Here is a 26,402-nt window from a genome sequence, read left to right as displayed (position 1 = left end):
AAAGTTTAAAAAAGTCCCTAGGTTAATTAGAGTTTAATTGTGATTAATTAGTATATAAGTGTGATTAATTAGAGTAAATTAAGTTTAATTAGAAATCCACTCTCCAATTAAGTGCCACGTCAGCATAAGGGGTGTTTTTGTACCGGTTTTGACAATTTCAGGGTAAAAGTGATCCGGTTTTCTCAATTTGGACGTTTTTGATACTTTGTGCCAAGTTCAGGAGGTAAAGTGATCCTTTGTTCAGTTTTTAACCTTGGATGTATTTGAATTCAAGCTATAAATAGATTGGAGTATTTTGTTTGCTTTTTGTGTAAAGGGGCGAAGAATGATATCAGTGGAAGAAGCTCTTGCTACGGTTCTGAAAGTAGCTGAGCGGCTGCAACCAATCACAGTCCCACTCCACGATGCTCTTGGCAAGGTGTTGGCAGAGGATGTTCTGGCCCCTGATCCTTTACCTCCTTACCCAGCTTCCATCAAGGTTCCTATTTTATCAAACCCTACATATACCCTTTTTCTATGAATTTATGATTCACCTCTCTTTGCAGGATGGTTATGCTGTAGTTTCTTCCGATGGCCCCGGTGAATATCCCGTCGTTACGGAATCCAGAGCCGGAAATGATGGCCTTGGCGTTACTCTCACTCCTGGCACTGTAGCTTATGTCACTACTGGAGGTTCTTTTTATTCTACTCTGTTATTTGCCCTTTTTTCATGAATCCTTTATTGAGAAATTTGTTTCCCTAGGTCCAATACCTGATGGCGCAGATGCAGTTGTTCAGGTTGAGGACACTGAACAACTTCACAATTCTAAACGAGTTCGTATATTGGTTAAAACTATTAAAGGTGCTGATATTCGACCTGTGGTACGAATCTTTTCATTCCCTTTTCTTTTAATTAACCCCTAATCTCTTCAAAAAAACCATTGTTTGACCTTTATAGAAGTTTCTATGTTACCTTATTTTCTAAATTTCAAATCAGTCTTTGTTTTACAGGGTTGCGACATTGAGAAAGATGCTGTTGTGTTAAAATCTGGAGAAAGATTAGGTACTCCTGAAATTGGTCTGCTCGCTACTGTTGGTGTTGTAATGGTGAAGGTATTGTTTTACCTCTTCATCTTTGCTTAGAGAAAGACCATTTCGTACAAGTGCATTGATAATAAATTCATGAAATTTCTATGTAATAATTCTATGCTTCAGGTATATCCTACACCGACAATTGCTGTTCTTTCCACAGGAGATGAACTTGTGGAGCCAACGACAGCATGTCTAAGTAGGGGCCAGGTACTAGTCTCTGATTATTTCCAATTTCCACAAGCAAAGTGCATTCATGTATGCTTATTATTTAATTCAAATCTGATGTAGATTACTTTGCAAATGAAATTTTATTTCTTTTGTTGTGGACTGTTACCCTTTATATCTTAATCCAACAAGTTGGTCTACAGTTGCCTTGGTTGCCTCTCTGATCATTATTTTTAGCTGGAACTTATAAGTTGTAAATATTTCTGCTAGTTCCATTATATCAATAAATGAATACCTAGGTTACTCTTCTCTCTCTCTTTTTTTCCGTCTGTCCCCCTGCCTTGGTTTGGATATGGAGTTGCCCGTAATCTGGTTAAACATTTGCACCTGTCACCAAATAGAGGAGCTTGGGTAACTTCAGACGAGCCTTTGTTTGATGAGAGTTGTCTCAACATCGTTAAAAGTGGCATTAGTGTTCTTGAAATTATCAATGACTCAAGTAGCATGCAAGATCAGGGGCCCGTATCAGCAAATAAATTTTGTCCACTTTAAAGGTGGAAACATGTTAGCTGTGATTTAAAAATAAACCTGTTTGATTAAATATAGAAAAGTTATTTGCGGGTTCCATAGCTTTGCACTGGCTAGTTGATTTTTTGCTGAATGATAAACTCTCTCTCTCTGTTATTTGATATAAATATGCCTGAACGCTAACATCACAGTACAAAACCTCATGCAGAATCGCCTTCTGATAGGATAAGAATGATCACCATGTTTATTAATTGCTCGTTGGTTTTCCTTTGGTGTTTTATGTAGATTTAATAATTTGAAACTTAAGGATTTCATTCAGCCAGTTCAAATATCATGCAGATTAGGGATTCAAACCGTGCTATGTTATCAGCAGCTGTTATGCAGCAGCAATGCAAGGTGGTTGATCTTGGAATTGCTAGAGATGATAATGAAGAACTTCAGAGGGTATTCGATAAAGGCTTTTCTGCTGGAATTCATATCCTTCTAACTTCAGGAGGTGTTTCCATGGGTGACAGGGATTTTGTTAAACCATTGCTTGGAAAGAGAGGGACTGTACATTTCAACAAGGTAAACTAATTTATGTTATGAGCCGCAGTACTCAAATTATTTTTTATGTATTAGCTCCAATATGTTTAAGCTTCAGTAGTTAGTTCTTACCTTGATAATTTATGGATTGGCCCATCAGGTTCTCATGAAACCAGGGAAACCATTGACATTTGCAGAGATTGATTCAAAACTGACCGAGAAAAATGCACCAGAAAAAATTCTTGCATTTGGTTTACCTGGAAATCCTGTGAGCTGTCTAGTCTGTTTCCATCTCTTTGTAATCCCTGCCATCCGCCATCTAGCAGGATGGGGAAATCCTCATCTTCTGAGGTTGCTGAGACTTCTAAAATGTGTTCCCTCTTTCTCATACATATTTCGGTTGGAATGTCAAAAATGAAACTTGGACCATGGATTTGAATCTTAGTCTCTTATGTTTGTTTTGTTTTCTTTTATGCAGATTGCATGCTCGTCTTCATCGACCCATAAAGACAGATCCAGTCCGACCAGAATTTCACCGTGCTATTATTAGATGGATGGCTAATGATGGATCAGGAAACCCTGGGTATGCTTTCCTAAGAGATCTTTCCTTTAGCATCGTGGATGGATCATATTATAACCTCCTTTTATGGGACTTATCTTCTTTATCTGTCTTTTCAACCTATTAAGTTGTTTGAAGTATTGTTTCTCTTTTGCGCATCAGATTTGTTGCTGAGAGTACTGGTCATCAGATGAGCAGCCGGCTCTTAAGTATGAAATCAGCTAATGCTTTGTTGGAGTTGCCAGCAGTGGGTGATGTGATCCCTGCTGGAACCTCTTTCCCAGCTATCATAATATCTGATTTAAGCAGTACTGCCATAACCGAGAGTGGTTCATCTTCAGATTCAGTTTCCTTAGGACAAAGAAACGCATTTAAAGAAATAGATAAGCATGAGTCAGAGAATATTGAGTTCAGGGTAGCTGTTCTAACAGTCAGTGATACTGTTGCATCAGGAGCTGGGCCTGATCGAAGGTATGATAATATAGGTTACTTCTTTCAATGTTTATGTATGTCATGGTAGGAGCTTTTGATCAAGACCAGTTTCCACTTTTAAAGGATTAGTTCAAAACTTTTATGGCTGGCCACCATAAAAACAGTTGTTTAAAATTGATGGTGCTGTTACCACTGCTTATGATATGTTTGCATTTACAAAAGTATAGAAAATAAGATAGAAATTTCACTCAAAATTTTGAAGAAATAATCCCGATCAATGACTGTTCAAATTTGAACCTCTCTGCTTCCTAGACAGTGAATGTTTCCCTCCCTTCCTATGAATTTAGGTGTATTCCTCCTGTAGTCCTAAATCTCAATTTATGTCACAAAACTCTGTACTTTAATTTTAGCAACATAAAATCTTCTTTTGATTCTGGGAGACCTTTCATCCGAATTATGAAGTGACATCATTGCTTAACATGTATGTAATACTTCTATGATCTGCAGATATTCATGCGACATCCTATTTCAATAGTATTTCTCTTGTACTCATGCTTAAAAGAGCTTACTATTATTAAAATCGAAGTGTAGAGATTTTGGTGACGCAAATTGAAAATTTGAAGCAGCAATGTAAAACACACTTACTATCGGAGATTGTAGATAAAGTTAGCCCGTTTCTTTGAGTAGGCTTTATAAATGGAAAAGGAGAACAGAAACTTTAGCTATGATGCACCCCAAAAGGCATTACAAATTAAAATCTCTCTTGGAATAGATGCACCCAAATATCTGTTTAATTGTGGACGCTAAAGTAGTACAACTGAGTTGTTGTTCCTCATCATAGTTAGATATGGAAATGGTGAATGCTCTGCAACATAGAGCATGGTAATCTGGCATGAGGACTAATTGCACATCTATTAATATTATAATGAAATACATTTTCTCAGCTACAACTATGCTACGAGGTATACATCCTTCCCGAAATACCTTCTTGAAAACTATCATGTCATGGCCAGGGTCATTGACTGTCAATAGTCAATAGTCAATACTTTACACCTGAAATCTGAGGTACTTGTTCAGCATTTTTCCTATATGAAAGTAACTATGCAATTGTAAATTACAGCCACAGGTGCCAATTTTTATTTGTAAACCCAGTTTCTGTGACACCATGAACATGTTTGGTGACAAAATTTATGGTCTTGGAGTCGGAACTCAAATGGAACACATTACATTCTTCTGCTATAGGCTTTGTTAATCCAGTTGTTTCATTGTGGTAGTGCTATCTTTAATCTATCTGCTGCACCAATAACATGATAATATTTTAATAAAATGCTAGGATATTATCAAAATGGTGAATCAAAATGAACATGGAATTTAAAGCGCACTTGGCATTGGTTACTGAAAGGTATGGAAGAGTTCCATATCATTTGCTATCCAATCTACTAGAGCTTTTTAAAACCATGGCCGCTGGCATTCAACAATTATAATTATAAACTTTGAATCGACCAAGTAGCCTCGATCTTCAACTTAGGATCCCATACATCGGCCATAATTTTGTAAACATTTTAAACATTCATTGGCCTGAACTCTTTTCCTTTGTAATAGTTCTCTTGGAATCAACTCATAAAGGATGAGCTTGTCACATTATCTAGTTGCATGCCCTTCTGTCTTCTATCATTTGAGAGTGCTTTCAGTGTCCATGTTGAAATTAATTTATATATATGCAAATTGTATTTTTCAATTGAATTTTTTCATTCTTCTGTTCTTTTCCCTGTGCATTTGGGGATAGTTGGAAGAGCACTCATTGTAGATTTTAAATTGCTGCATCTGGATACACCTCTTAGAATCATGATTTCGGAGAGGTCACTTAGTAGATGCTAAAATAAAAAAGCAGAGTTGATATTATTCCTTGTCAAAGCAAGACTCGGGAAGTACTAATTACTTTGCAACAACACTTTGATAATAGTTCAGCATGTCATGTTAACGACTCTTAGTAAGATTGGATAGAACATGACATTGTTCCTTGTCAAAGGGAGACATGAGAAATACTAAATAATTCACAACCAACACTTGGATGATGGTTCCGCAGGTCATGTTAATGTGTTAGTACTTAAGAAGTTGGACTTGCTGCTGCACTTCGTTGAATTTACAACATTGATTGCTCTGACTCACTTTACCTAAAAAAAGCTTAGCTTGGAACAAGACCTAACTTAGCAGCTAATTCAACTTTGGATCATTTGGAATTGATTGGCCAATTCTATTACCTTTTTTATAGAGCTAGAGATCCTATCTCAATTGATTAACTTTGTGAACAGTTTAATATTTCGTAAGTTTCATAAATCGTAAAATCTCGAGTTTTTGAAATTTGCAGCGGACCTAGAGCAGTTTCAGTTATAAATTCATCCTCAGAAAAGTTAGGTGGAGCAAGAGTAATTTCAACAGCTGTTGTCTCAGATGATATAAGCAAAATCAAAGATGTTCTACTTAGATGGAGTGATATTGATGGGATGGATCTCATCCTTACCCTGGGTGAGTTTAGTGCAGTGCGTAACTTATTTCTGAGAAGTTGGGTAAATTTGTTTGCTTCTTTAATTTATTTTGTTCATGAAGGTGGCACTGGCTTCACCCCTAGAGATGTGACTCCTGAAGCAACCAAGCAGGTGATAGAGAAGGAAACACCTGGGCTTTTGTATGTCATGATGCAAGAAAGTTTAAAGGTACTAACCAAGTTATGACCTTTGTCATGTCTACATTATCTGATATGGTTCTAGATCGTATCTCTAAATCTTAACCCACTTAGCAGAATTTTTGAGGTTAATATATGATAAATAATGAAATTACAAAAATAAGAAAATTCTTTTACACTCGCTATTTTATAATAGTTATCTTGACAAAGGATGAATCCTTGAGTTTGTGCAGATCTTTATGTGATTTAGAAACAGTAATGTAGTAGGCTTAATGACAAAAAGATGCCATACACTTCAATACTTTTTTGAATTAAAAGTTCTATTCATGATCAACGTTCTACAAACGTTATCACTTATGTAATTGTGAAAAAAATTTGATGCCTTCCATTTTATTTCTGTTTTATACTTGGGTACGTGATACAACAGGAATGTGCATATGAATTGATCTTCAAATCTTGTCAATTGCTGAAAATATCAACTGTATGCTAACTGCTGCCTGCTAAGCTAGAAGACTTCTTTTCCTTTTATCTGTAACAGGTGACACCATTTGCAATGCTGTCCCGCTCTGCGGCAGGAATAAGAGGGTCAACACTGGTAAGGCACTCTGTGTACACCTTATCTTAGTAGGGTAACTGCCAGATGCAACTGGCATTGATACAGTTAGTTGTTTCTGAACAAATAGTACTGCCCCTTGCACATTAGAAGATCAGACAGTTTCTGATAAATGTTAAACTCGTCGCAAATTTGTATGTGCAGATCATCAACATGCCTGGAAATCCTAATGCGGCTGCTGAGTGCATGGAGGCTCTGTTTCCCGCTCTCAAGCATGCTTTGAAGCAGACAAAGGGAGACAAGAGAGAGAAACATCCTCGGCATATTCCTCATGCACAAGCAGAACCCCTAGATTCATGGGAACGGAGCTTAAAGTTGGCCTGTGGCACCGCCCCTGAACAAAGCTGTTCTTGTTCTCATTAAGAAACTATGAATTTTGTGTTTCATTTCTCAGGATTTGCTCCTAGCCGAATGTTAAGTTTCTCTAGCATTACTTGCTCATTTTGCTTTATCCGTTTCTTTGTGCTGTATCATCCAAGATTGTTGGAAGATTAAAGTTAAAATTAAGAAGAGAAAATTACACCATATCACTCAATTTTTAAAATCTTTACGTTAGCGACTCAAGATTATTTTTTTAGCAACAATCTCTCTTTTTTTAAAAGTTATTTGCAAGACTACCTCAATATAATTTTAATCCCTATTTACCCTCAATATTCATTAAACTCAGTCTGGCATCACAAAACCAAAGATCCAGCCTTGATATCAATTAATTTCATTCCTTGTAAACTCATCTATTGTTGCCGCTCATAGTCGCCGCTCCGACGACGGTCAAGTACGGCTGCTTATACTCTAATGACCGGCAACAGGATTAGAGATGGTGTCACCGCGCTAAATCTTTGATGGTTCTGTAGGAGGCGATTCGTCGGCGATTTGTAATTTTCGTATCGGTTTGCCGGCCGATTTTGAAATGATACGAATTGTGATTCATTACTGGTGTTCTTGCTTTGATTTTAGAGGATGCCATTTTTTGATGTTTTTTCACTGTTTTTTAACAAAATGATATTGTTCTGGTATTGTTGTATTTTTTAGATAGAGAAATTGGTAATTTAGTTGGTTTTTGGAAATTCATTTATAAGGATATTAAATCTATTTTCAATTTAGATTCTTGGAGTTCTGTTGTTATTTCGTACATTGAATTGGATATGATATCTAAAGATATGATAAAAATGTTTCTTTATGCTGCTATCTCAAAATAACAGTTGCTTACAAATTCATGATAAAAATGGGTATAAAGTGAGATTGGTATTTAGTGAAAATGGTGAGATTGGTATTTGGTATGTCATGTTGTTGTTGTTGTTGGTTCTTTTGGTAGGTGGAGGTTGAATATTAAATCAATGGAGAAGATAAAGAAGATTATAAAAGTGAGCAAAAGAACTTAATACCCTGCATAAAGAAGAGTAACAGTGAAGCAATGTTTCAATATTTTTTTACTGTTGAAGCAATTAAAAAGAATGACGTAGAGAGATAATTAGCTTTGATTAACTAATTTGTACATGTCTACACATGGGATGGTATGTTGGAGGTTATAATAATTAATTGAGTGTTTTTTTTTTGAAAATTACCAACAATCATTGAAATGTTTGGACTTCAATTTGTGATAATGACTATTTGCTTTGTTTACTGATATTATTAGATGTGTAATGCATACTATAATAACATTAAATTTTCTAATATTTTACTGTAGTCAGGTCTCCGTCTGTGCTGGACGATGTAAATTTAAAATAAAATAATTTAAAGTAAATTGTTATTAATTTGATAAATAATACAATTGTCGATTAAAAATAAATTATTTATGATTTCTATTTTATTTATTGACTATATGTTTCTATTTGTGATTCTATTTTGAGATTTAGCGTAGTGTACAATTTAAGATATCTTTTAAGTGAAATGTACTTGACAGTTTATAAAACCGAAAATCAACCTAATGTGAACCTGATGTGAACCTATAAAAACTAAACTATCTTAATTCAGTTTTTAATAAAAATTATTTTGCTGCTCTTTATAATCTTAACTGACATTTAGTATCGAAAAAATGTGAGATTTAGCGTAATTGATTTTTTTTAAATGAAATGTATTTGGCAGTCTATAAAACTGAAAATCAACCTGATGTGAACCTGATGTGAACCTATATCAACTGAACTACTTTAATTAATTTTTTAATTAAACTTGTCTTATTGTTTTTTACAATTTTAAATGATATTTTATATTGAGAGAATTTTGAGATTTAGTGTAATATACAAATTGAATATCTCTTTTAAGTGAAATGTATTTGAGAGATTATAAAGCCGAAAATCAACCTGATGTGAAACTTATGTGAACGTGATGTGAACATATATCAACTGAACTATCTTAATTCAATTTTTAATAAAATTTGTCTTACTGCTCTTTACAATCTTAACTGACATTTTGTATTGAGAGAATTTTGAGATTTAGTGTAATATACAAATTGAATATCTCTTCTAAGTAAATTATATTTGATAGTATATAAAACCAAAACTTAACCTGATGTGAACTTGATGTGAACCTATATCAACTGAACTATCTTAATTTATTTTTTAATAAGTTTTATTTTATTGCTTTTTACAATCATATTTGAAATTTTATATAAAAAGAACTTGGAGATATAGTCTATTATAAGAATTGAATAACTGCATTTAAGTGAAAATGTAACAATCTATAAAACCGAAAAGCAACCTGATGTGAATCGTATGTGAACCTCAAATAGTACCACATACCGAACTATTTTTTCTTATGCATACTCATGCAATTCTTCACATTACAAAACATATGTAAAAAATTAATTTTAAAGAATAATATAACAATAAACAAAAGTAATTTTTAGATTTAGTGTGATATATATATATATATATATATTTTCTACTTAAGGGTGAGAGATGAAGCAACAAGATAGATGCAATGGACAAGAAAATTATGTCCCATTAAAGCTATTAACAAGGAATCTGTTGACCAGGTACAAAAAAATTTACAATTTATTTTTTTTCCTTAGGTTAAATAAGTTAATTTTAGTATTAACTTGAAATTAGAATACAAAGAAAATTTTATTTTATTTCCATTTAAAAAAAAAATTACAGAATATTTACACAAACTTGAATGTACCAAACTAATTGAGGAATCCTTCTGCAATTTTTGAGAAGCCTTAGCAAAAGAAGCCAGTTGAGTCTCCGAATAAGATATTTTACAAGAAAATTCATTTTTTTCATCTGCAATTTTTTATTCAATCAATAACTTCCATTTCTAAATTCTCCATCAAACCATTATAACTACCCTCTCCACCATTCTTTTTCCTTGAACTCAAACACATTTCTACCACTTGCTCACACAGAACACCTTTTTCAAACTCCAAAATCTCAATTCTTTCATATAGCTCATTAACTTCTTTTTTTGTTTCAAGCTCCAACAACCTTCCATTCCTTTTTACTTGTGATAACTCTGATTGCAACTCAAATTTCCTCTTCTTAGATTCTTGAAGAAAACTTCACCCTGCCAAATTAACAAAGAGAATATAGTAAATAAACATTGTTAAACCGAGTCAATTGTATTCGACATATTAACAATCATCATATACCAATGGAACAAATACACAATGTGTAATATATAGAAAATTAAGCTAGTAAGGAGTTATAAAATTAAAATTATCGGTATGATTAGAAATATCTTCAAATTGATCGTCATCATTATCAAAATCAACACAATCATACAATAGCAACAGATCCAACAAGTCTCAATTGATCAAAATTCTAAAGCTCAGAGAATAAGGGAAGTAGAGCAAGGGAAGAGGAGGAGAATCAGTGAACATATGAGGAGGAATATACAGCGACACCGATGCATTACGTAGCCAAGAAGCAGCACCCAGGACGATCTCGAGGAGAGAAGCGGTGGGATTCTGACAATAATGGTAGTTATGAGAAATGGAGAAGAAGAAGTAGTAGGTGGAGGGTTATAAGTGTCATATTTTTTCTTAATTTGAGTTAATTTTGGGTTATGAGGAATTTGTGTAAAGTTTTTTATTTTTTTGAGAGATTATTGCTAAAACTAATATTGTGAGGTAAAAACATAACACCATGCCATTTTTAGGGGATTTATGAAAAAACCCCAATTAAGAATCCATGGCCATGTCCAGAAACTCTCGCACTGGTATGTGAGCATATAGGAAAAGAATTGGGCTTTATTTTTGTGGTACACTACTCAATTTTTAAAGGGACGATGACAAAAGTATCTAAAATTTTAAAAATATTTACAAAAGTACCTGTAAACTTTTTTTATTTACAAAAATAGGACTAATTTAAAATTAATTACAAAAGTACCAAAAAATGAAAATTAATTACAAAAGTACGATTTGTATAATGTCGGTATAATTATGGTATAATTTTATAATATTAAAACTATAAATCAGATAATTTAAAAATAACATTTGGTTTATTATTGGTATAATTTTAGTATATTTTTGGTATATTGATTATACAATTTATATATATATTTTCTAGTTGATAACATGTATAATTTTTTTTATATGTATTTTTCACTATAGTTGGTAATAAATTAGAGAATTTGTATATTCTTGGTATAATTTTAGTATATTGTTTGGTTAATATTTAGTATGCGATGTGGTGTAATGTTGATGTAATAATAAAATTTCAGTATATTTTGATGTGTTCACTCTTGGTATACTGTTGGTATAATTTTAGTATATTATTAGTTTAATTTTTAATATACGATTTGATGTAATTTTGGTAAATTTTTATTTAATATTAATAAAATCTCAGTATGTATAATGTTGGTATAATTTTGGTATAATGTTGATATAATGTTAGTTGATTAGTATACTGACATTATACCCACGGTATACACCGTATGTTTGATTTTTTTTTTATTTTTTTATAATTTTGTAAATATTATTAATATTTTTATAAATATTAAAAGTCAACATGTAGTTTTGTAATTATTTTCATTTTTTTTTTGGTAAATGGTGTAATTTTCTTATTTTTAAACTCTAAAATAACTATACCAATAAGATCAAATACTTCAATAGTAGAAGTAATATTTATATTTATCTCTACAAAGCTAATCTACTTGGACTATTAAATTTATAATATTTTATTTATGAATTGATAATATATTAATTTTAAAGTGAATTTAATTAAATAAAGACTAAAATTATGTTTATTGCACTTACTTTTGAAGTCAATTTTCGTAAAGTAAAACTCATCTTTTTTCTTCTTTCTTCTGTCTGCCTCTCATTTTCATGAGTCCTGCTTCTCGATTGTCAAAACCATATACTTTCGGCTTAACGCATATTAGATTTTTTAACAATTGAAGAAACTTCGGGCTCGTTTGGAAGCGTTAGGTTTCCAAAGAACTGGTTATTTAATTGAATTGCTTACATTCGATTCTTGCACTATCAATTTCATTCAGATTAAGTCCTTTCGACCATGCAAACACATTGAATTTATCTTTAACAGATGTGTTAGCAATTGATAGTGTAGGGATCCAATGTGGACGACTTTTAGTACAAAGACTTAATCGCTAAAAGTTTAATAGTTATGCTTATATTATTATTAGGAAAGCTTTGGTAGTGGCTAATTTTAGACATTCTTATTGTTCTTGGCAATTATAACGGGTTTTTGACAGAAGAGTGCCTATTAGGCTTAGTAAAATCCAATTTTATGCCTATCAGAAAATAAATGGGCTTCTTACTCAAATAACCAACATTCATGTTTGATTTACTTTTATACCAACACATATTTGACATTTTAAAACTACCATGCAAGGGAGAAATTATTACTTTTATACCATCCATATAAATAGAACCCTAATAACACAAATCTTCATAATTACAATTATTTTCTCTCTCCTCAAATTTCTCTTTCCTTTCTCTTTCAATTCACCTTTCACACAAATTTCAGATTTGTTCTTCGCACCAATCCGCCTCCGCCGTTTCATTTTTGCCGTTTTGCCTCCGTCGTTTTGCCTCCGCCGTTTTGCCTCCGCCTTTCCACCATCTTTCTTTTATCATTTTGATTTTAGATCTGAAGTTTTTAATTCTTTTTTTTTCATTTTCATATCTATAATTTGTTTATTTTTACTGTTGTTTTCACCATTAAACATGTATAAACATTATCTTTAAATAATCTAATACTCATTTCATGTAATGTAGAATAATTTTGTGATTTTATGGAATAAAATTCTGTTATTTCTGCATTTTTCTTGTGTTTCTGCGTTTTTTTAATTCTGCAGAACGATTTATTGATGATGATTGATTGCTGAATTATTGTAATGTTACAGTTTGTTGATTTTATGTTGACTTTATGTTGATATCAACTGATTTTTTTTATTTTTACATTGACAACTAAGATAACATTGTCTGTGAAATAAACTAAAAAAATTAAATTAAATTAAATTGAGACTAGATAATGATATGGTAGCATCGGGGAAGAAGACATATAATGATGTTGCATTATTGTAATGTTACAATGTTGATATGGTGTTGATTTTCGGTTGATATTTTGTTGATTTTAGCATCGATGAAGAAGACAATAATGATGTTAAATTATTGTAATGTTACAATGTTAATCTTATGTTGATATAGTGTTGACATGGTGTTGATTTTGGTATAGGTAAAAAATATAAATAATGATTTTGAATTATTATAATATTACAAATTTGAATTTATGTTGATATTATGTTGATTTTGTGTTGGTATTTTAGATTGGAAAAATAATTTATTAATCTTTGATCAATTTAATGTTGATTTTATATTGATATTTATAAAAAATAAAATATATGATAAATAATAAATTTTGATTAATTATTAGCAAAAATAAAGGTAAATAAATATTAAAAATAAAAATTAGTGTTAAATTTTTTTTACAAAATTAATACTATCCAGTTTATTAAATGTTGTTGATATTATGTTGATATTGTGTTGATATTAAAACTGACAAAAATGTCAACAATAAATAATGTACACATGTTGATTTTATATTGATTTTGTGTTGATTTTGAGTTGATATTTGATTAATTTTAATGACAAATAGTATACACATGTTGATTTTATGTTGATTTTGTGTTGATCTTCAATTAATTTTAGGGATATGTGCATGTTAATTTTAGGTTGATTTTAGGTTGATATCGAGTTGATTTTGCATTGATTTTGATTAATATAGCTTAAATAATTGTACATCAATAAAATTCAACATTGATTTTATAATAAAGTTTGTACGTAGAACATAATATAAGGAGAAAAAAACCAACCAAATTTCAAAAATGCCGAAATGAATTTAGTATATTCTAATAAAATAACACTCTAGAAAATGAAAATTATATAAAAATGGCTGAATACCAATAACATATGTTTATGTGGGGAATTTCAGAACGTTTATCGAGAAAAAAACACAAAGAGATCAATCATTCAAACAAATATGTGCACTCCACATTCCATCCCGCTGCTTTTCAAATAAACATCTATTCCGCAAACTTACAGGAGGCATTTATTTCATAGACAATATTATCTTGTTTGTCAATGTTAAAATAAAAAAAATTAGTTGATATCAACATAAAATCAACAACACTGTAACATTATAGTAATTCAGCAATCAATCATCATCTACAAATCGTTCTGCAGAATAAAATAATCACAAAATTATTCTACAAATCATGAAATAAGTATTAAATTCTTTAAAAATACTCTTTATACATGTTTAATGGTGAATAAACAGTAAAAGATAAACAAATTAAGGATCTGAAAATGAAAATATAAAAAACAAGAAATTTCAGATCTAAAATCAAAAAGAGAAAAGAAAGATGGCGCGGCGACAAAGGTGGAACGACGGAGGCGAAACGACGGTGATGGAACAGCAAAAACGGAACGGCGGAGGCGGAATGGCGGAAGCGGAACGGCGGAAGCGAAGGAATAAGAACGTGGAGAAACTCTGCTGGACTCATGGAGAAGAAGAAGGAGCCGCCAAAATTCAAGAGAAAAAGAAGAAACAGTAAAAATGTAAGAATTTAAAGAAATTAGGTTACAATTTTAATTTTGGATGGTATGAAATGTAAACTTTGGCTTTGGATTGTATAAAAGTAAACTTGGGCCAATTTTCAGTATATTGGGTAAAAAGCCCCAAATAAATTTCAAGTTAGTGCTTGGGCCCACGAAATCATGCAATGGTACATTACAGATTCTACACCAATCCGCAATGTAGCATTGCAGATTACTCAACAAACTTTTGGATTACTTGTTATAAGTTTAACCAAGTCTCAATTACTTGTTATAAAGTCAAGTTCTACACAAATTTACAATCCGTTCCTGGCACGCCCGTAACACACACTTGCTATTGATTCTTGCTGAGAAGTTGGAAAACACCCAAAAAAATTGAAATTTGAAGAAAATGACTTGTCAATCTGAAAAATGAACTAAATATTAAAAACCTTTTTAAATTTTATTTCATTTATGACGGAAAATATGTTTCACTTTCTGAGGTGAGAGCGAAAGAGGGAAAATTTGATACGTTTCGGCATGGTTATGGGTTGAATGACCCGATTTTACCAACTTGAACTTTTTTGATATTTCATGCAAAGTTGAGAGAGTGAATTAGTCATTTGTTCGTTACGTTTCAATAAACCATCATTTTCGCAATAAAAACTTCCCAATATTTTTTATTTATTTTTATAATAGACTCTCTAATATTAATTTTTTATTTTATTTTATTTTTATAAATAAAAATGAAAATGAAAATATTTAATATAAATAATATTAATTTTTTAATATAAATTCACTTTTTCAATTTTTTTATAAATAACAATAAAATTTTAATATAGATTTATTCTATTTTTATTTTTATTAATAATATAATTTATTTAATTAATAATTTAATTCATGTTTATTTTTGTTAATAATATAATAAAAAATAATACATTTTAAAATAAGAATAACTAACTAATTTTTTTAAAATTTAAAATCTTATCCTTTAAAACAAATAGATTAGAGAGTGAAATGACGCTCTATATACATATGAAGAGCCATTTTCACTCTTTAAATTAAAAAAATAGAGAGTCCATTGTTGTCAAATTCTTTAAAATAAAAAAATTTGACAATTTTATTTGGAGATGCTCTAAAAGGGGACAAAGCAACATGATTATACAGCAATTTATGCAAACATAGTGAATTACTGCAATATGGATCAACAAAATACAGAGACTCAGTTCTTCATTCAATCCCTATTGGCACTTTAAAAGTAGACCAAAAGAGGAATTGGAAACTTCCACTTGATATGAAGCATCTAAACAAGAATAATCATCCAACACAACCGTTGCGCCATGTCATTCGTGCAACAAACCAATTGCACGTTAGCCATGTGGAAAATTAAATGATAAAAAATAACGTGGCGCAACGGTTGCATGGGATAAACACTCTCCAAACAAAATACAACATTGCGTCTTTGCTCAAAATGAGACTCAATTCTTCATTGAATCACTGGTAATAGTAATGTCCCCATCACATATTAAGATAACCAATCTCTACAACCCAAATTGAACTAACAAAATTTACACTTTAAAAATGAAAAATGCAATATGTGATCTAAAGAATGCAAAGTAACTGACATGAGATATATAAAGGAAAAATGAATGATAAAATGCAGGATGACACCCTCAGTAATATGTTAAGACCCCCAACCAAGAGAGTTTAATAACTAAAATACAACTTGACCATGACTCATTGACATAATTACCAACTAACACAGACATTAATAAATAAACATGAAATGAAATGATATCAGTAGTGACTTAAGAGGGAGGGCGGTCTTCTAAACTGTGTTACCTGGAGAGTGCTCACATGTCGCAATACTTCTAACCGACTCACTGTAGTCCTCCACTCGCACAACCTGGAGGTACTTCTGAGACAACCACTAAGACAGCATGGGTAATCTGGATAAGAGCGAGTCTCAACCGTTACATCAACCAAGAAGCAACAACAAGATGTTGCCTCACATCTTTTCAGCATATCAGTGTAATCTCTCCCTCACTTTGCAACAATATACTACTCAACAGTCAACAATCCTTTGTTGAATCTTTCACGCACATGTGTGACCCCCCCAAATCCCTCCAACAGTAACATGATGCTGATGCAAGAGTTAATGGCAACCTGAAGATCGATAACTTCAGTTATCTGAAAATGGCAGATGACCTGACACGAATGCAACCGGACCTCGACTCAATGGACCCAAATGCATGCATGAACTTGTAATAAAAGGAAAAATTGCTGATACCATCAACCTCAAATAGAAATAGCACGACTTATGGCCAACTTGGCCCATTCAGCAGATTCCTTAATCATTTGATCTTCAGAAGACAAACATTCATCTAAAAAGTCTTTAACAGAAAGAGATTGCTGTATCAAAGAACCAGCATTACTTCCCAATGTATCTGCTAAATCTCCAAGAACTCCAATGGCAGTTTTCATAACCAAATCATCCCTGCAACAAAACATAAATTACAGGACTAGTAAAAAAGCCTTCTCATGAGATTAAGAAGAAAAATAACAATCATTTACGACATAACTCACATGTCTTTCTCCATATATATGCTGTCCAGGAACTGGAGGATATGGGGAGAATAAGGAATCAAGAGTTGGGTTTTAGGAGAGTTTTTAAATCCTTGCAGAATTCCAGAATATGCCTCCAAAATTCCATTTCTAAGTGAGTTCGTATATTCAATCATTTCATCATCAGCCCCAGCTGTATGGGCAGAGAGCTCTGCAGCACTTTGGAGCATGGGCATGGCATACATCAAGTACTTCTCAAAATTTTCATCTATTGCCAAGGCAATGTCGCCAAAGCATGAGAATATTGGGGGCTTCACAGACCGATGCAGCTGATTGCTAGATAAATCCTTAAGAAGTTGTGTCATGATCCCATCACAATATAGCAAAATTTTATCCTCCAATGCCCTGCAGATATCCCCTACAACACCAACAGTAACAGCACAAACTTGGTATTCCTCAAAATTTTGAAGACCCATTTCCAAATATTTGTAGAACTCTGACATGTATTTAGCAAAATCCGGACCAGTTACATAGGCAAGGGCTCCAATCGCAAGCATTGCCTCCTCATGGACAGTTGCGCTTCTACAAGCAAAAACCCTCAAGAAAAGCCCCATAATCTGATCAGCATATTGCATGAAAACGGACTTGGTAGACTCTGATGAACCTAATTTCTGAATGATAACTTGTAAACACCCACAAAGGAGGCCTTGCAACTCACTCTGCTTTTCTCTCTCATCAGATCCTGGCTTCTGCCCTTCAAGAGTATTGTGAAGCTCGGTCATAATGACAGGTACCAGCTGTAATACCATGGGTGCTGTTTCATCAGTTGACCTTACAACTTCATTCAATGTTTCATAAGCAGCAGTTCTCAATCGGGACTCCCCAGCATCTTCTCTGTGAGTAACAGTCATAAGAGCATGCACAATTTCTTGAAAATAAGGTGTTAAAGGAGATGATGGGCCTGCCTCTTCATAACCTTGGGCAAGAAAATAGAGGGCACCACATGCCTTTTCAGCCACATTTGGAGCATCTCTCATGCTCTGGAGCAATACAGTGATGATCTGTTGACAATTTGCTTGAGTAATTATGGGTGTATCCACAGTTGAACCATGAAGGAATTCAAAGATTCGCCCCAAGGTCCAAGCAGTAGTATCCTTCACATGGTTATTAGGATCATTTGTCAAAGCTGTGAGCATAAAATTTAAAGCAACATTAACAAGAGGTGTCAACTTATCAGGGGAAGGACCTTCCAAGATTGAGCCAAAAGCATATGTTGCCGCCTCCCTTTGCCTCCAATCTGGTTTTGTAATATTTTCTTCAATGAATGGCATAACAAGGGGCACAATATCATCACCCACAGTTCGTGCAACCAGACCTAGACATGTTCCACCGGCCATTGCAATATTCCAAGCACCTTCGTCCTGATCCTGGTCTTCCTCTTGCTTAAGAAGGGTCTCCAACAACAATGGAACAAGAGCAGGGAGCGCCTGCTTGATAAAGTAAAAGCATGGGATATCAGAATCCCCTGTGAAATCACCCCCATAATCTTCCAAGATATCGATTTCCTCATCGCAAATTGAACTCCAAAACTCAATTGCTTGAAGAGCAACAGGTTCCTCTTCTTCCCTCACGGCCTTGGCTGTGATGTTAAAGATGTCTTGCATATAAGGAGCTAATTTCTCATAGTACATCGAGGAAATGGAGACCAAACATTCAAAAGCTGCTTGTCTGATCTTCACTTCTGGAGACAAAGTCGCCTCGCAAACAACTCTCATGATGTAGTCGCGCTCCATATCATTGCTAAAATTTGCTTGAGCAAAGCCTAGAGCATTATACAGTGCTCGGGTAGCAGCAAGCCTAACATCATTGCTAGCTTCAGATGCATTTATACCTTGAACAACTGCAGTCAGAATTTTATTTACTTGATCTTGATCCACAACATCAGGAGAAACTTCTTCACACAAATACCCCAGAGTTTCTAACGTGGACTGCTTAACATGAAGAGGCAGCTGGTCAATATTAGATAAAAGTGATCCTATCAACTCAGGCCATTGTTTCTGAGGCAACTCGATGCCAGCAATTTTGGCAATGACTTGCGAAGCAGTTGATCGGGCATCTAACACGAGAGACGAGAGGGTGTTGAGCAAGCACGTCTTCATCTGGCTCTTTGCAGAAACATCCAACGACAACCATCTCTGAACAAGCTCGTATTTGGTATGCTGTTCCTTGGCGTCCAGTGCATTCTTGAGAACGAGACCTGCTAGTTTACGACTGTCAACAGGCTTATCATCATTAGCTAGCTCGACGGAGAGTGACAGCAGAAAAGCGGGTAAATTTTGGGCCTGAAATTGTTTCAAGCTTTCCTCTGCATGCTTCCGAACATTACCATCTATTGATTGCGCATTTAAAAGAACCTGGGTAACCTCCATTGCCATAATATATCTGAAACTCGAGCACTGTATAATGCAAGGAAAACAAAAAACTGAATCTCATTCCAAAAATCCAGCAATTAATATGCAAACCAAATCCAAAAATTAACTAATATCAATCAATACTCGAAAATATTAAATCACTACTTACAGTATACCAATATAAAATAAATCAGCAGATGCATAAAATCCATAAGAGTAATAAAAAAAACAAAGAGAACTTACATAAAAAAGTGATGGGGAGGAGTAAAACTTTTAAACCCTAAAAGAAGGGAGGGAAGGAATAAACAAAATTGAAACAAGAAAAAGTAAAGGGGAAGCAGAAGAAGAAAGAAGACACATTTTTAATTACATTATTTAGGGCAATTATATATTCCATTCTTTAAGTCCTTGCATTTTTATTGTTTTTCCTTTTGGGTCCCTTCACTTCTAGTGTACACATTAAATCCCTACACTTGTGTTTATTTTTATAATTTGGTATATGATGATTAAATTTCTGCACTTTTATTTTTACAAAACTGAGGTTTCTGTATTTTTATTTTTATATAACTAAAGTCTCTGTATTTTTATTTCTTAATAAACAAAGTCTTTGTACTTTAATTTTTATAAGAACAGAATTCTTGTAATTTTAATTTTCATAAAAACAAAAACCTAATTTTTTTCAACTACATATATTTAAAAAATATATAATTTATTTAATCAACAATACAAAATATTAATGCAATTTCATTAATTTTTAAAATATCTAAATTATCAATTTGGATATAAAAATTAATTAATAAAAAATTAGAAATACTTCTAAAATACTTTAATTTTGTGTTTTAAATTTTCTCTCCTAATTTTTTATAAAATTAGTTTAATGATCACTTTATTAAAATAGTAGATATCATAAATGAGTTGAAGTTGCTCATGACTTGCTCAAAATTAATTTAAAAAGTCAACGTTGATTCAAATAATTTGAGTTAAGCTCGAACTACTTCAGCTGAGCTCGAGCTATTCGACTTTAATCTCGAGCTGAGCTCGAGCTATTCGACTTTAATCTCGAGCTGAGCTCGAGCTACTCGACTTTAATTTCCAACTGAGTTTATGTATTAATTAAAAAGATTCATCTTACGAGATTAAACCAACATCTTACATACTTAAATGAATTAATATGATAATTTGTAAATAATTATTTTTATTTTTTATTAAACTTAAGCTCGAGCTCGAGTCGCTTGGATGTCGCTCGAACTCAAATTTAGACTTCAAAATTTTAAGCACATTCAAGCTAGAGCTTGTATAACACACTCGAACTACTCAAGATGGCTGTAGACACCTATTTTCAAGACAGATAAAAAGTGATAAGAGATTGAAGTGTCCGATGATGATTTCCAAGAAACTCGTCCAGGTGACGAGCTAGCGGTCCGCATGTTTGAATTCAGTTGATACAATTGCTGTAAATGAATCGTAACACGATGAGGCTGAGTCGCGGACTAGGTCGCTCTCTTTTAGACGTTTCGCGGCAAAATTCGGTGGTGCAAAGCTGATTATCAACCGCGGCGTCCTTAGGATAAAACAACCAGAAAATACTGTTCTCACTGCACTATTAAAACACCTCTGTAAACACTTCTTTGTATTGCTCTGTATTGGTCTTGTTTTAAGAAAATAGGATCAGTATATATGCTTATAAAATAGAGCTTGTAATGAATATAAAATAAATATTGAAAAATGTTAATAAAAAATAAATTATTTACGTATCCAAAAAATTATACTGTCGACCGAACCAAACCACCCAAACCGGGCCGGCCAGCCGATCAGACAGACGGTGCGCGCGTGTGTGGTAAATACGGTAGGATATAACTCCTAGCACGTTCGTAAAATTGAGTACCCCTTGAAGTCCAAACACATATGAGGAATTTCAGGTTAATAAACTTAATAAATTGAATTCTTCTAAAAAATGTAGGAAAACACATAAACTCTCCATATTCTCATTTCTAATAACAAGACACTTTTCTTTTTATTTTTATTTTTTTCAAATTCAATTAAATCCAACAAATTCAAGCTGGCTAAACCAGTGTACAATGACGAACTTGAAAAATTGAAGTGTAATTAGCCGCAAATATCCCATAAAAATATAAAGGTTATCCTTACATAGGTTTGACTCCACATCAATTCAATTCAGTTATATCCTCCCTTTATTTTACAATTCAATTAGAATAACCAAAACACTTATTTTTTTTACGCCGAGTATAAGAATTTACCTCAACATTTTGTTATCTTATATTTACTTTTAACGATGGTATAACCTTCATAGCAAATTTTTTTGATTCAACCCATCACGTTTATCAACACTTCTATAATTTTAATCGGCAAAAGGGCTCAAAAACTACCCACCTTTCATTTTTTTTTCAATAGCACCCTGACCTTGTAATTTTTTCAATAGCACCCTATTTCGTATTTTTGGATTTCAATAGCACCCCGACCTTGTAATTTTGTCAATAGCACCCTATTTCGTATTTTTCGATTTCAATAGCACCCTAAATCATCAAATTAAACTCATTTATCGAGGACTTATTTGAATTTTTTTTAAGTTAAAAGGACTTGTTTAAATGTGTTCAAGTAGAAAAAAGTATAATTTCACCTTTAAATTTAGTTCTTTTGAAAATTTTCATCCTTATAGTAATCAAATCATCTAATTTTCTCAATTAGGGTGCTATTGAAATTGAAAAATACGAAATAGGGTGCTATTGACAAAATTACAAGGTGAGGGTGTTATTGAAAAAAAATTGAAAGCTCGGTAGTTTTTGAGCCCTTTTGCCAATTTTAATCGTTCTCAATGACATTTATCCTCAAATACTATACACTAGATGCAATCATATAAACTCTAATCACTATCATTAATAACATCCGTATAATGTCTTATTTTATAACTTTATTTGTTGTTACATAACTTCAATCGTCGCTTACTAACAAGTTATTTCGCAACAACTAGGAGGAGTGTTATTCATCTCGTCACTTCTTTTTCTCTAACTTTCAAACCCCATTATAAAATTTTAACTAATCATATTGCTATATGAACTTTAATAATTCAGATTTATATATTTATCGATCTTAGTACTACTAATTGCATTTTTTTCTCAACCTGTTTCATTAACCAATTTTCTTCATGTACAAATCAATAATTTTTGGAACTTCTCATATACATCTATATAAACTTACTTTCATACTCACTCTATTTCATAAACAAATTTTTATGTACTGTCAAGGATTATCCTCAAAGTTTGCATCTTTTACGCGGGTTTGACTAAGGATTAACCAAAGTCAATGTCATGGCCCGATTTCACGGTAATGCGACCGACATTTGGAAACAAAAGTGGTTATTCCAGAACCAGTAGCAAGCCAAAGAAAATAATAAATAAACTTTTTAACAACCAATTAAATAATATTCAATTAATGCTCGGAGGCAACCGAGACTCCAACTTAATTGCTAGCATGACATCAACAAAATTCATCATGCAAAATTCTCCATTTACTATGTTCGAAGGCAACCCGAGATTCCAACTTAACTCATAACATTCAACTACTCGAATCCACTTGAGTCCAAAACTCGATAAATTTATAACAACGTGGCTAGAGGTGGCAAATGGGTGTTTTTGGGTGGATTTATTTAGGTTTGGACAATTTTGGGTTCGGTAATTTTGGGCAGTTTTGGGTTGGGTTGAGTCATGAAAGCCCAAAAAACCCAAAATAGAAGGTGAGATACTTGAAATCCATAACTGAGATGAAAAGTTAAAAATTACAAAATTAAATTGATTTTTTTCATCGAAAAATAGTTTTCTAAAAATATTATTTTTTCAGGAAAATATATTTTCCGAAAAAAGTAATTTTTTTGGAAAAAATAAATTTCTGAAAAAAAAATAATTTTCTGGAAACGAATATTTTTCTAAAAAATAATTTTCTAGAAAAAAACTAATTTTCAGGAAAAAAATATTTTGTTTTAAAATATTATTTTAAAAAATAAATTATACAACTTAGGAATATTATTTTTATTTATTATTGTAATACCCCAAATATTTTAAAGTAATTAAGTCGTGCCACGTGTCTGGAATTCCGATAAATTAAATTAAGAAGGATTTAATTTAATTATATCGTAAATTTAGAATAATTTTTATTAAGCGGTTTTACGAGAATTAAGGAAATAATTTCGGAAATTAATATAAAATAAATTATAAATCCTGTGACGGAATTTATTTCGCCAAAGTTCGCGAAATACGTTATAATATATGTGGTAAAAAATCTCGAGTCAATCGGAGACCTTTTAAATTTTGGACGCAGACAGGTTTTGGGCTAAATTGAAACTTTTGAAAAGTTTCAAGGACCAATGTGCAAATTAGCCATTACATATATATATATAATCATTCATAAGAATGATCCAGAACCCAAATCCTTAATTTCTTTCATTCATCGCCGTTCTCACTGTTTTCATCGTACGATCTCCGTTTCTCGTCCGTTTTCGACGTTCTATAGCTCGAATCGATCGTATTTCAACGGGTAATCACGGTAAGCACGTCGTTTCGCCGTTTATTTGAGTTTATTGGATGGGTTTTTGATTTGAAAATTAGGTTACGGCGAAACTGTATCGCGATTACGTATTCGATTTGTTTTATACGTTTTTATTGTGTTTTGGATAGATTAAGATGTTATTTGGATATAGGATGAGTTCGAGATTGATTTATCACGTTGGAATGGCCGTTTTCAGCGGCCGGAGTCATGCCCACGACGGGGCACGACGTGCACCTCCCAAATTTGAAGGTGCACGGCGTGCCCTAGGGGGGTGCACAACGTGAACCTCCCCATTTTTAAAGGGGAATGATCCTAAAAATCTAATTTGACGATTCCCTATCCCAATATCGACTCTCGGACTCCGAAAATGCGAGATTCGGACGTTAAACGAGTAAAATATGACTAGTTGTTTGGAATGAGATAGTTTATGGATATCAATTGGTTTTATTAAGAAAACCTATATTCTATATTGAGAATTGAATTGAGAAGTATTAAGATCGGAAGAGGTATGATTCGTTTATCGGAAAAGATTACGTTTGAAACACGACGGTTCATGCTTTGTGTCTTGTCGTGTCTCGAGTCTAGAATCAATCTTAGAATAGGATTCTAATGTGAGTCAATTGTTTTAAATCGTTTTAGATTCGGCAAGGCAAGAAGCAGCTGGACCAGGAGTTCGGGAAGCTTGATGTTTTTAAGCCCCGACGTATTTTTGGATGAGTGTTTTCTGTGAGTTCGTTTGTTTACTTTTCAAGTATTTAAAAAGTATATCGTTTTTATATCGTAAATTCTTTATATCATTCATTTACATTGCATTGCTTATATCGTGAATGTTTATATGGAATTGCATTCATACTCGAATTTGAAACCAGTATAGATCCGATGAAACGTGCCTTCCTATTGGGCGGTAATAGGACTGTGTGATCACCAGTTTTGATTAGAGAAATTATAAAAAAGGGCCCATATTATCGAACATCGAATATTGTATCGTATCGAAGTTGCAATATATATCGAATTAGATACGAGGTTTAACTCGGTTGAACTATCTCGGGACCTGTATCCAGTGGGTTTAACTCAGTTGAACTATCTCGGGACCCATAACTTGGGATAAAGTGACGGTAGAGGTTGAACTCGGTTGAATTATCTCGGGACCCTACCAATTGGATCGATCGATTTGATTATTATCGTATATCGACAGATATTTGGAGAATAGGGTTTCATCCGGATCAGTTACTCGGCTGCATTTGATCGAATCGTTTACATTATCGATTTTATGCTTTATTTAAATGCTTATTAATAACTATGCAAACTCACTCAGTATATCCCCATATACTGACCCATCACAGCTTTCCCTTTCAGGTGAAAGACGTTTTTGAAGCAACGGACTTCTATCCTACTTCCAGAAGTCTGTAATTTTGAAAGTATGTAGAAACAGTACTTTACTCTTAGAGCTGCTGTAGATAGATGTTTTGTATCAAGTGGTTTTCTGTAATATATAACTTTTATGTTTTAAAGTATAAATGTTTTATACTTGTTGCGCTATAGTGGTTGTGATTGCCAGAGGATAAGTATATCTGGCATGTTTTGTAGCATGACACGTGTATGTGTTTGTCATGCATGGCATTTGATGTTTTGCGAAAAATTGATTTACGTTTTTAGGCTTGCTATGGGTTTCGGAGTGAGAATAGGGTTTCATCCGGATCAGTTACTCGACTGCATTTGATCGAATCGTTTACATTATCGATTTTATGTTTTATTTAAATGCTTATTAGTAACTATGCAAACTCACTCAGTATATCCCCATATAGTGACCCCTCACAGCTTTTCCTTTCAGGTGAAAGACGTTTTTGAAGCAACAGACTTCTATCCTACTTCCAGAAGTCTGTATTTTTGAAAGTATGTAAAGAAACAGTACTTTACTCTTAAAGCTGCAGTAGATAGATGTTTTGTATCAAGTGGTTTTCTGTAATATGTAACTTTATGTTTAACAGTATAAATGTTTTATACTTGCTGCGCTATAGTGATTGTGATTGCCAGAGGATAAGTATATCTGGCATGTTTTGTAGTATGACACGTGTATGTGTTTGTCATGTATGGCATTTGATGTTTTGTGAAAAATTGATTTACGTTTTTAGGCTTGCTATGGGTTTCGGAGCAACCACTCCCATTCCCTAGCGCCGGTCTCGGCCCATGAGATTGGGTCGTGACAATTATTCTAAAAAACTCAAATACTCTTAAATTTGAAATTTGTTTGGACCCAATTTTATCCATTGGGTCATTTTTATAAAATCATTTTGACC

The 26,402-nt window shown here is 32.9% G+C and overlaps 3 protein-coding genes and 1 long non-coding RNA gene across 4 annotated transcripts; 2 read left to right on the top strand and 2 right to left on the bottom strand.

Moving 5' to 3' along the window:
- Positions 1-299: 299 nt before the first annotated feature.
- Positions 300-1,278, top strand: LOC126673213 (molybdopterin biosynthesis protein CNX1-like). Its single transcript, XM_050367239.1, has 5 exons — positions 300-478; positions 546-672; positions 743-861; positions 977-1,092; positions 1,195-1,278. Exons 1-4 carry the CDS (start codon positions 326-328, stop codon positions 1,022-1,024), a joined length of 447 nt encoding a protein of 148 aa, XP_050223196.1. The 5' UTR covers positions 300-325; the 3' UTR covers positions 1,025-1,092; positions 1,195-1,278.
- On the top strand, positions 1,171-7,017 carry LOC126673212 (molybdopterin biosynthesis protein CNX1-like). The gene is made up of 9 exons (XM_050367238.2): positions 1,171-1,278; positions 2,104-2,331; positions 2,450-2,640; positions 2,768-2,872; positions 3,011-3,319; positions 5,649-5,806; positions 5,888-5,994; positions 6,502-6,558; positions 6,721-7,017. The coding sequence occupies exons 1-9, from the start codon at positions 1,186-1,188 to the stop codon at positions 6,937-6,939; spliced, it is 1,467 nt and encodes a 488-aa protein (XP_050223195.1). The 5' UTR covers positions 1,171-1,185; the 3' UTR covers positions 6,940-7,017.
- A 2,605-nt stretch (positions 7,018-9,622) lies between these two features.
- On the bottom strand, positions 9,623-10,719 carry LOC126674638 (uncharacterized). Its single transcript, XR_007639580.2, has 2 exons — positions 10,296-10,719; positions 9,623-10,077 (listed from the first exon to the last, which is right to left on the bottom strand). It is a non-coding gene; the product is annotated as an uncharacterized LOC126674638 (long non-coding RNA).
- Positions 10,720-16,030: 5,311 nt separating this feature from the next.
- LOC126673381 (importin subunit beta-1-like) lies at positions 16,031-19,904 on the bottom strand. The gene is made up of 3 exons (XM_050367507.2): positions 19,789-19,904; positions 17,156-19,590; positions 16,031-17,066 (listed from the first exon to the last, which is right to left on the bottom strand). The coding sequence occupies exons 2-3, from the start codon at positions 19,567-19,569 to the stop codon at positions 16,868-16,870; spliced, it is 2,613 nt and encodes an 870-aa protein (XP_050223464.1). The 5' UTR covers positions 19,570-19,590; positions 19,789-19,904; the 3' UTR covers positions 16,031-16,867.
- Positions 19,905-26,402: the final 6,498 nt, after the last annotated feature.

The sequence above is a fragment of the Mercurialis annua genome, linkage group LG3 (assembly GCF_937616625.2).
Source record: "Mercurialis annua linkage group LG3, ddMerAnnu1.2, whole genome shotgun sequence".
NCBI classification, from domain to species: domain Eukaryota; kingdom Viridiplantae; phylum Streptophyta; class Magnoliopsida; order Malpighiales; family Euphorbiaceae; genus Mercurialis; species Mercurialis annua.
This window is presented reverse-complemented; position numbering and strand designations above follow the sequence as displayed.